The sequence below is a fragment of the Podarcis gaigeae genome (assembly GCF_964106915.1).
Source record: "Podarcis gaigeae genome assembly, chromosome: 15".
Classification (NCBI taxonomy): domain Eukaryota; kingdom Metazoa; phylum Chordata; class Lepidosauria; order Squamata; family Lacertidae; genus Podarcis; species Podarcis gaigeae.
The window spans coordinates 3,145,706-3,156,926 of NC_139692.1; the positions used below are offsets into that span (position 1 = coordinate 3,145,706).

The window sequence follows — 11,221 nt, forward strand, 5'->3', positions numbered from 1 at the left end:
TTGGACCACATCAGCGAGGCAGAGAAGGACGTCTTCTCACCTGGGCATCCCAGGACCTCCAGACACACTGCCCAGGCTTGTCACTTTGGTGCTGCTAGCACAGCTGTTTGACTTCACCCCTGGAGGTACACTCCATTGTCTCTTAAGAAATGGAATAATGACGACTTGTAGCAGCCCTTCTGGGTTCCAGACAAAGGGTATTCCCAGCTCTGCTGGTAGATGTTGGGGAATGCTGAGCTACAGGCCTTCTCCATAGGAATTAAGGCCGCTGCCTTGTATGAACAAGAACATCAGCCCATTTAGCTCAGTATGGTCTACACTGGCAGGAGCTCTCCACGGTTTCAGACTGGGGTGTTCTGAACCCTTTTGGAAATGCTGGGGATTCAGCTTGGGACTTTCTGCATGCAAAGCATATGATCTACCACTGAGTTATGGCCCTTCCCAAATGCGCCCCATCACCTGTGATGTGCAAGTGCTGATGTAAAGCAATAAAGAGTTGACATTCCATCTTTTCTGTGTTGTCAATGTGCCACTGAAAGCATCAAAAGGCATTGAGGACTTTTGTATGCTTTTCATGCTTGAGGGAGCTGGACTTGGTGATTTGGCAGATGATATACGTAGTTATCGGGGAGAGGCTGTAGGCCACTGGCAGAGCACATGCTCTGTGTGCTTAATATAGGAAGCTGCTTCTAGCTCAGTAGTATCTGCCTTGATGGTAGTTCCTCAGGGTCTCAGGCAGGGGACTGTCCCACTCTGATCTAGAGATGAACTTGGGGCCTTCCGCATGCAAAGCAATTGCTCTACCACTGAGCTACAGCACCAGGTGAAATGCTTGCCAACTGCAGTTAGGGCTGGGAAGTATTCCTGTCTGGAACCACAGAGTCACCACCTGTCAATATAGACATTCCTGAGCTAAATGGGCGGATGTCCTGGCAGCAGAAAGCAATCCTTTGAGAGCGATGGTGCAACCACCATAAGAGATAGAGAGCAATGTTGAAATAAGTCCTCCATCCCAATAGATTTATGTCCTAATAGCCTGGTCTTGTGTTTAAAAGAGCAGCTTGTTTGGTGAAAGGCAGAGAGACTGGAAATCAATCTCTGGCTCTGCATTGCGCAATCACCTTCTCCAAAGTGGATAAGCAGCAGGCTGGGCTTCGAAACATTGTTCTAACTGTTTGGCGATGACCTTCTGCTCTTCGTGCTGGTGAAGAGCGGGGGCTGCATCATCCAGAATATATAGGCTCTAATAACAAGATAAAAAAGCTGGGAAAAGGTTTCCTGCAGATAGGATAAGCTACATTCTGAACGGTTAGAAAACAAGCAATTGTTATTTTTTATAGGCCCTGTTCACACAAAGCGTCTTCTTTACTCTTAGTTCTGGACCTGCTCCAAGCATGAGGCCATCCTAAGTTTGTATTGCAATCAGCCTCTATGACTGTCGAGTATCACAAGAAGTGCTGCCAGCAGGACTGGTGTCAGCAGTCGACCAAGTTGGGCCAAGTTGGGCACTGACTGAGGGACCCTCAGAAGAGACCCTCACTGACCTGGACCAGCTCTGCTGCTGCCGTCTTGGCCCAGACAGATGTTTTAGCAGAGGCTGGGTAGCTGTGCCGCTTTTGAAGGGGACCCAGTCTTGTGTGTGCTGTGGGAGGGGGTCACTGGCAGCACTGTGCTGTGGGCCCCCACATAGTTTGGTGTTATGCCAATGATTTCACAGTGAATGACAGATCGTAAGAGCTGCAATAGTACTCAGCCAAATGGCTTTTTGATGCTAACAAGCAGAACACAAAAATGCCTATCGGTGGTGCAGTGAAGACTGTCTAATAATGCCCCCTTGCCTTTAGATCAGATGTGGAGAATGTGTTGCTAGGTGGGAGCTGGAGTCCAAGAATCTTGGGAACATCATGTGTCCCCAACAAAGGAGCAAGCCTTAAACCGGGGGGAGCAACCTCCACTTTGGCCTCCCAGGCAACTTTCTCCAAACCACACCCACTAAAATGGATAGATCCTTCCATCCCTGCTCTAGAGAAGCTTTCAAGAAACCTCAGGAAAAAATTTTGAAAGTCCCTGGTTTCACTGATGATTGGATATACATTTTAACTGGTGAGGCTGGGATTTAAGGGCACACATCTGTCTCCCTCTCCCGCTCCATCTCTCTGTATTTCTTGATGTGATTTTGGTTCTGTTGCATGATTGCAATGAGAAATTAAACAGAAAATACTCAAGATAGCTTTTCCTTCCAGCAAACAGCAACATTTATTCAATCATAACTTATCTCACACTTCCTTCAATATCTCACAAAGGCACTTCTGTTGAGATTTTAGCAGTATGCACACTAATATACAATTGATTGGTTAAAATGCAAGGCAGAGGACTAAGCAACTAAGAAACCTGACTCAACCAGCAGCCCTAGAAGAAACATTTGTGTAACAAATGGGTTAGTGTGCATACAGTCTAAATGTCCCTCCCACAACATATCAGCTTTCTGATATCAATCAAGTTTCTTAGGGGTTTACAACACAGTTATATGCCTAGTCAGAAGTAAGTCCCACTGAACTCAGAGAGACCTGTTGAACTTGACAGGGCTTACTTCCAAGTGTCCCACCTATAGGATTGCACAGTTAGTGAATGTTCGTCAGATATGGAAATTGTTTTTGTGCTCATAAGCGGCACATCTAACTGTGTGAAAGGCTAACACACAGCTCCGACACTTGCTGATATACTTGTGAAATCCAGAACTCCAAAGTAGGTTTTAACATATAAACTTCTTGCTGATATGCATAACATTTTGTGTGGCTGTCAACAAGAGAGTCAATTCCAACAATAGTAGAAAATTAAAAAATGCCTTTATCTGGGAAGCTTATACAGCTTATTGTCTCAATTTATTGTTCTTTAGAGAAAGGAACAGAAGGAATAAAACAAACTTCTTTGAGGTGACTCTAGCATGGATTAGTGCCAGCATCTCTTGATTAAGGCAAATTAAGGTTAATTCTAAGCAAACACACTTATTTGGAATAGGTCTCGTGGAAAACAGTGTGGAAAAGGATGGCTTTTGGCTGAAGATGTATAGGATTGCTCTGAAAAGCAAAACTTATCTGAAGCCTAACTGAACTCACTTGGACCTCTGAGTGGGGATACAGACGATTGACTCATTAGCCTGGAAACATATACACATGAGTAAACGTTACTTAATAAAACAGGACCTACTTCCAAGTAAATGTGCAAACAACTGGATTATAAACTATGCTAAAGGAAGCAACTAAGCATATTATTTGCTTACAGGCTGGATTTGGTCTTTTTATGGTGCATAAATTGTGTGATTTTGAGCAACCTGCCTTTTTATAAGTCACTAACACTGATTCTGATTGCACCACTTCAAACGGAAGGTAGCAGCTCCTGCTTCTGCATGTCAGAGAAGGCTGTGGGGGGGGGGGCTTCCCTCAAATATGCTTGCTTTTAGTGAGAAGAGAAGTTATGTGTGGAAGAGGACTGCATCACAGAAGAGATGCATGTTTACCACCATCACAGGAAGCTGTGTCTTCTGTGTAAGACAAACAAACCTACAATAAAAGAAAATAAAAGAAAGGTGCAGGCTTTGCTTCAGTGCTCTGTCAAGTACCCCAGAAAGTAGGAGTAAGGAACAAAAACAGTTTACTCATCACAGAGCTATAATTCACAGCACCCTTAACAAACTACAGTTCCCAGCATTCTTGGATTGGGTGGGTGGGGGGGACTCATGTACTTTAAATGTATGGTGTATATATAGCCTGAAGTCAGCTCTGTCCCATTTCTGGGCAGGTTTTAAATGTGAAATCCATGCACAAGCACAATAAAAAGTACTTGTGAGGCAGTCCAATGGCTACAGGCTGCGTTTGCTCCTCTAATTGTTTTCCTTCTTAAACTTCTAAAAGTTCAGCTGTCCACAGCTTAGCATGGCTGGTGTGCAAGGCTCAATTGCTACCACAGGTTTTGAATGCACTTTGCACAAGTCCCCAAGGAGCAAGAGGACTTGATGTTTTGATGCTCTCATGCCCTCCAAGATCTCTCCCATGAAACGAGGGACATCCTATTCCACGCCAGGACGTTTCCCCTGCGTTTGATCTTGCCAAACACCTAGATGTCATATACACATCTACATCAGTCACCTTGAGCCAATTACAGCTTCTCCACCAAACCTACCTCACAGGAGTGTTGTAAAGAAAAAATGTGTGAGGGAAGGGATCATGTACAACACCTTCCACATATAAATAGAATGAAATAAAATTCTAGCTGTAAACTGCCTTGAGTCCCTGTCAGGGGAAAAGGTGGGATATAGTAATTGTCAGAAATAATAATAAATAATGATGATGATGATGATGAAAACTGTGAGAATGATCAGGAACATACCAGGGAGTAAGCTCCACTGATTATAGTAGGACTTACTTCTGTGTTGACAGTGTAAGGTTCCATTTACAAAAAAGGAATCAACACTCCATGTGTTTCCTTAAAAATGGCTGGCTGCTAAAGTATTGCAATTAAAGAATTGAAAATGGACTGGTGACCTTTCCTTCAAAATTATAGGAAGAGCTTCATGTGCCAGATTCACTGCTTCCTGCATTTGGTGCAGGTATTTTATTTTCAGTAGAAACAGGTCTCTGTTTTTGCACCTACAAACATGCACACACTTTTAATTATTCTCCAAGACATGGAGGGGAGGAAAAAGGAAAATCAGAAACTGGGACAGCTTCTGTAATTCCAGGACTGTCCCTGGAAAACTGGCACACTTGCAGGGTATATGCTCTCAGAAGGAATTGTACATACCCTCAAACATTTCTCTCATGAAAATAGGGACACCTTATTCAATAATAATAATAATAATAATAATTTTATTATTTATAGCCCTCCCATCTGACTGGGTTGCACCAGCCACTCTGGGTGGCTTCCAACATATATAAAAGCATGACAAAACATTAAACATTTTTTAAAAATCCCGCCCAGGGCTGCCTTCAGATGTCTCCTAAAGGTTATGAAAGATGGGGAGCCTTGTGCTGCACTATTCAGAGCTGGCCACTTCACAAACATCTGCACCACCATCGCAGCCACTAAACTCAAGCACAATGGAGGTAGAAGAAACCACCCCAAACAGCTGTATTTGAAGGCTGGGAAACAGAGACCTTCCATCCCCACCTAACAGATTTTTTCCTTGAGGGAAGCTCACTCTCTCTTGCCTCTGTTTAAACACAGGGTTTTCCTGATGTCTTAGGCAAAGCACAGACACTGTTCCATGGAAATAAAATTGAATTCATGCTCCATCTCATATCCCAGAAGAGATTTGCTTTCTGGGAAAGAAAAAGCAGAAAGTTAAATCTCTGCTCAGCAGCAGAGTGCAGGAAGCCCCAGGTAAGAAATGTTCCTCTCTAGAGAGCTACTGCTAGTCAGTGTAATACTGAACTAGGTGGACTAGTGGTCTGATTCTGTATAAGACAGCTTTCCACAGTCTTGCATAATTGCTCTGGGCATACATTTTACATAAAAACAAAGCAAAGCCACAGCAGTAATTCACCCCGAAACACAAAAGGCAGTGTGAAGGTGCTGTACCTCTGCACTGAAAGAAATGCATGAAACTTGATTGGAGTTCTCTGTTGTGATAGGAAACTGCTCATCATACAGTGACACAACAAAGAAACACAGGGAGTTGGGTTTCACCAAGTCAGACTATTTGGCCCTCTTGCCCATAGTTGTCTACCCTGGCTGCCAGGATCTCTTCATAGCAAGAGAAGTCAATGTGGTACCCACCAAACATGGTTAAATAGCACATTATGTGATCCCCAACCATTGGCCATGTTGGCTAGGGGACTGGTGGGCAACTGGAGTCCAACAATATTTAGAGGTCACCACACTGACCGACACTGTTCCAGAGTCTCAGGCAAAGGTCCTTCTCCACCCATCATCTGCAGCCTCAAATGGTGGGTCATAGGAAGCCGCCTTATACCAGGTCAGACTATTGGAATCTCTCTCCCAGCCCTAGCTGGCAATGCTGGGCTTGAACCCAGGACCTTCCTCATGAAAAGCAACTGCTCTACCCCTGAGCTTTATCCCTTCCCAGGAGTGCCTGGACAGTCAGCCTGGATCCCTCCAGATGGGCTGGACTCTCATCAGCTTCAGCCAGCATGGCAAATAGCCAGAGATGGGGGGAGTTGGAGTCTGACAACATCTGGATGGCATCAGCTTGGCTCTCTGCACCACTGGATCACAGCCTGACGTAAGGCATACCACAAAAGCAGCCCGGCCACCATACAAATTGATAATTTAAAGAATATTAATAATTAAGAAGTGAGTCCCCAAATCCATGTTTGGGGGCAAGGGGTGTGTGTGTCCGGCCAGAAAAAGTTCAAGACTGCTGTACTGCCTGATCTTTCTCACTAGAGATGCGAGGGATTGGACTGGGGGCTTTCTGCACCAAAAACATGTGCTGCCCTGCTGAGCGCTGGTCTTTCCCTGGAGCAGGCGGCCTCTTCTACGGAAGGAACACTTCTGGAGTTTCCATCATTCAATGCATTTCTCACAATATAGTAGTATCTCTCTCCCTACACATGAAACGGGCTGCACATTATATGCAGGTCGGGAATTACTTTGCAGACTGACTTTCGAGGAAAGATGTGATCCCTTGCAGGAATGGAGGCATATTTTATAATATTTATTTTGCATGTCACCCAGATTGCACCATGGGAAGCAAACACAGCACTATCCATAGCTGTAGCTCAAGAGCACCGTGTGAGCTCCCTGGATGTCCCAAGATAGAGGAGAAAAAATAAAACAGGAGGAAGCCAATTCTCTCTGGTAAAGTCTGACTTGCAATCTATCCCACTGTAGCAAAGTCAGTGGCTGGGTGGTGGCTGAAGAGTGTTTTTAGACCCTGTGGCAAGTAGATCACTTAGTATATTAGTTACCACAAGACTGGACTCCAGCCATTCAGGTAGTAGACATATGGATTATACTGGTAGCTGTGATACACAGAAAGGGCCAGAGTAGCCCTGGAGAAGTCACGTTCTTTGAAGGCTGGAATTGCCGAGTTCTTATCAAGTCCACCAAATTCTGAGGCCAGCTGCTTCCTCTTGGTCTTATATCTTCTGTTCTGGAACCAGATTTTCACTTGGGTTTCAGTGAGTTTCAGGTGCTTGGCTAGGTGGGCTCGCTCAGGTGCAGACAGGTACTTCTGGTGATTGAACTTCTTCTCAAGCTCTATGACCTGCATGTGGGAGAAGGCAGCCCGGGAACGCTTCTGCTGCTTTGGGAGTCTCGGTAAGGATTTGGGGGTGTTCTCAGAATGAGAGAGGAAGGCCTCTGCAGACTGATCTAGTAGAGAAGCAGAAAGGGGGAAGTTATGACCTATTTAAACAATACCAAAAATTTGGGAGGGAGGTGAGGAAAGGAAGGAAGGACACACACACACAAAAAAACCTGCAACCAAATGGCACGTTTAGGCCACCTTGATCTCCCCAGCAAATCCTGCACTGTAAACCACACAATCACTCTGCACATGGGATGTGTGTATGACAACACAGCATTTTGTGTACTTTCTTGATCTTTGCATTTTGCTTATAAGGCCCCCTCTGAACCATGCATGTAAAAATGGCAATATACCATACTAAGCAATCATGGATTCCACTCCCACACAAAGAATCCTGGGAACTGTAGTTTATCAAGGCTGCTGAAAGTTGTTCAGAGACCCCTATTCCCCTGCAGAGGTGCCATTCCCAGAGTGGTTTAACAATCAATCCCTCTTCTCAACTTTGGGAGTGGTTGCTCAGCTCTGTGGTGGGACAAGGGGTCCCAAACACCTCTCAGCACCCTTAACAAACTACAATTCCCAGGATTCTTTAGGGAAATCTCTGATTATTTAAATACTGCTTTAGATGTAAGGTGCAAATGGGGCAGTGGGGTGTTGTGGTTAAGAGCGTTGGACTTAGTTGGAGAGATCAAATCCCCCCTCAACCACAAAGCTCACCCTGAGGGACTGTGAGCTGGTCTCAGCTTATTCTGCCTTTCACATGGCAGACTCAGGCAGCAAAGGGACAGGACAGACCGCACCATCTCAGACTGCAAATGGGGCAACGAAAACATTTCTTTAATAGCCCCCATATATAAAGCTTCCTGCAAGAGGAAGACTAGCGCGGCAGACACTACAGGAACCATGCTAGTTTTCCTCCTGCAGAGACCTCCTTTTTAAAATATGGACAAGAATTTACAAAACTTACAAAGCAATTCCCCAACACGCAATTGCTCCCCCACTTCGGGACAGACAGGCTTCAAGGCAGCCGCTGCCCGATCCGTGAGCTGAAGGTCCTGCAGCCCTGCGGGCCCCCTGTCGGTTTCTCCTCTTTCGCCGAGCCCCGGGGCGCGGAGCAGCACCACTTGCCATTTCCCACCCGCACAACCCCCCTGCCAGGTGGGCCAGGCTAAGCGGCTGCTCCGAGAACTTCCAAGCCCCGAGCGGGGAACTGAGCAAGGTCCGGGCCCGACCCTCCTTCCGCCCCTTACCTGTCGCGCCCGCCGCGCCGGGCTTCTCGGGGGCTTGGCTGGCCCCGGGCCGATCCCTCCGCGCCTCCCCGCCGGGCTCCGAGGCGGGAGCGCCGCCGGGGCGCAGGATGTCTCGAATGAGGAAAGAGGTCAGCTGCTTGGGGCGGGCAGTGCCGCCCGGGCGCGCCTCGGGGGCCTCCATGAGCCACGTGCCGGAGAGGGGCGCCCCGCGCTCGGCCAAAGTTGTGCTCCCGAGGCCTCCGGAGGGCCATTTATAGCGGGTGGCGGAGGGCAGGCGGGCCCCTCGCCGGGATTGGTGCCTGGCGCTCCTCCCCGCTGCCTGGGAGCCTCTTCCCCATCCTCCTCCTCCTCCTCCTCCACCACCCGGCTGCGATCCTGAGGCAGCGCGCACTGAGCAAGGGAGTGCGCGATTTCTCGCCCGCGCGGGGCGTGCTGCGCTCTTGCGCGCGACTTCTCAGCAGGGATTTGGCAAGGCCGAGGGAAGTCAGTGGGTCGCCCTTCTCCCTCCGGGGTCAATTTTGGCGGAGAGAGGATCGTCACCTAAGGCTGGACACGCCTTATGCTGAAGGAAGCTACTCAGAATTTGGTGGGACTTTCTCCCATGTAATCAAAATGCCAGCCCGACCCCCACCCCCAATTTAACCTCAGAGATGGAGCTAGATGTGCACCCGCGGGCGGTCAAGTGTCCCTGAGGCGGCACGGCGATGTCACCCCCCCAGGGATGACACCCAGGGTGGACTGCACCCACTGCACCCCACTTCCTCTGCCAGTGTGGGGAACCCCTAAGGAACACTGAGGGGAGGTCAGAAGGAGAAGATTGAGAGGAGGATCTGGATGCTGAAGGGGCAACAAAGTTTCAGGAGCAGGAAGAACCTGTGCAAGGGAGCAGTTCAGACTCCAAGGCTGAAGCAGAGGAGGAATGACAAGGGACTGCTGAGGAATCCAGGGAGTCTCCCTCTCCTGCTGCGACAAGCTCCCCTCCAGCCTTGTCTCCAAGAACACACAGAATAATGAGGAGAGTGGAACAGAGGCCAAAGATGCTCAGATGCTGTTTGAGACTGCTGGGGAGAGGAGGAGCCCTAGAAGGCAGGGACTGTCAGTCCTGACAACTGCTGCACAGGGGCAAGACCTACTGGGAAGTGTCACTGAGTTCTATGTTCATTTCCTTGAATAAAAAGTTGACTGAGCACTGAAATCTGCCTTTGCTTCTTCATGCTGACCTGCATCTGACTCCAGCCCTGACAGCCTGGCCCTTTGGTTCCCCCCCCCCCATCCTAACTCTGCTTAGAAGGAAGTCCCAGTGATCTGACCAATGTGCTTTGGGGTCACAGCTATAACACAGTGGTGGAGTGCGTGTGTAACAAATTAGGTCCCTGGCATTTCCAGATAAGGCTGCTGGGGAAAATCCTTAGAGAGACACTGTCTGTCATTGATACAAAGCCACATGGGAGCACTGGCCTAATTCAGTTATAAGACAGCTTCCCTTGTTCCTATGCGTGGGGTTGCAGTCATGAAGCTCACTTCCACGGATGAATTTGGTGGGGCTTCCTCCCCAGGAAGTATACACAAGATGGCAGCTTTAGGCTTGCAGTCTAGGAGTAACCACAATGGCATCATTCATGTTGTTGTCGTTTAGTCGTTTAGTCGTGACTGACTCTTCATGATCCCATGGACCACAGCACACCAGGCACGCCTGTCTTCCACTGCCTCCTGCAGTTTGGTCAAACTCATGCTGGTAGCTTCAAGAACACTGTCCCACCATCTCGTCCTCTGTCGTCCCCTTCTCCTTGTGCCCTCCATCTTTCCCAACATCAGGGTCTTTTCCAGGGAGTCTTCTCTTCTCATGAGGTAGCCAAAGTATTGGAGCCTCAGCTTCAGGATCTGTCCTTCCAGTGAGCACCCAGGGCCGATTTCCTTAAGAATGGATAGGTTTGATCTTCTTGTAGTCCATGGGACTCTCAAGAGTCTCCTCCAGCACCAGAATTCAAAAGCACCAATTCTTCGGAGATCAGCCTTCTTGATGGTCCAGCTCTCACTTCCATACATCACTACTGGGAAAACCATGGCTTTAACTATACGGACCTTTGTTGGCAAGGTGATGCCTCTGCTTTTTAAGATTCTGCTTTTTAAGATTCTCTGCTTTTTAAGATTTTTATGATTCTATCATTCATAAAATCATAGAATTGCAGAGTTGGAAGGGACCCCAAGGGTCATCTAGTCCAACCGCCTGTGATGCAGGAAGCTCAACTAAAACATCCATGACAGGTGGCCATCCAACCTCTGCTTCAAAACCTCCAAGGAAGGAGAGTCCACCACCCTTCGAGCAAGTCTGTTCCACTGCCTAACAGCAAAATAACACCGTATTCCAAATCTTAGCAGTCTCTCAGAGTGAACCAGATGGACCCCTAATGAAACATTTTCCCCAGTTTGAAATCATCTGTCATGACGCTGACATTTTCCTGCAGAGTATGAAAAGAATAACTACTGAATAGTCATGCAAACAAGCTATCATCTCAAGCAAAACTTTCATTGCAGTCACATTATATGTAGTTAGGATATCAAGCTAGACAAGTCAAGTGTGGTCTTATTTGGAATACGACCAGTCAGCCCCTGTTTTCAAATGGGCCAGTGGCTGCTAAAATGTTAAAGGAAAATACCAGTTTACCATCTTCTAACAGATCAGCCTTCTTCTCTCTCTCAG

At 47.5% G+C, this 11,221-nt stretch overlaps 1 protein-coding gene across 1 annotated transcript; it reads right to left on the reverse strand.

Annotated features, from left to right (window-relative positions):
- Positions 1–2,231: 2,231 nt before the first annotated feature.
- On the reverse strand, positions 2,232–8,797 carry NKX3-1 (NK3 homeobox 1). The gene is made up of 2 exons (XM_083713845.1): positions 8,521–8,797; positions 2,232–7,335 (listed from the first exon to the last, which is right to left on the reverse strand). The coding sequence occupies exons 1-2, from the start codon at positions 8,699–8,701 to the stop codon at positions 6,926–6,928; spliced, it is 591 nt and encodes a 196-aa protein (XP_083569971.1). The 5' UTR covers positions 8,702–8,797; the 3' UTR covers positions 2,232–6,925.
- Positions 8,798–11,221: the final 2,424 nt, after the last annotated feature.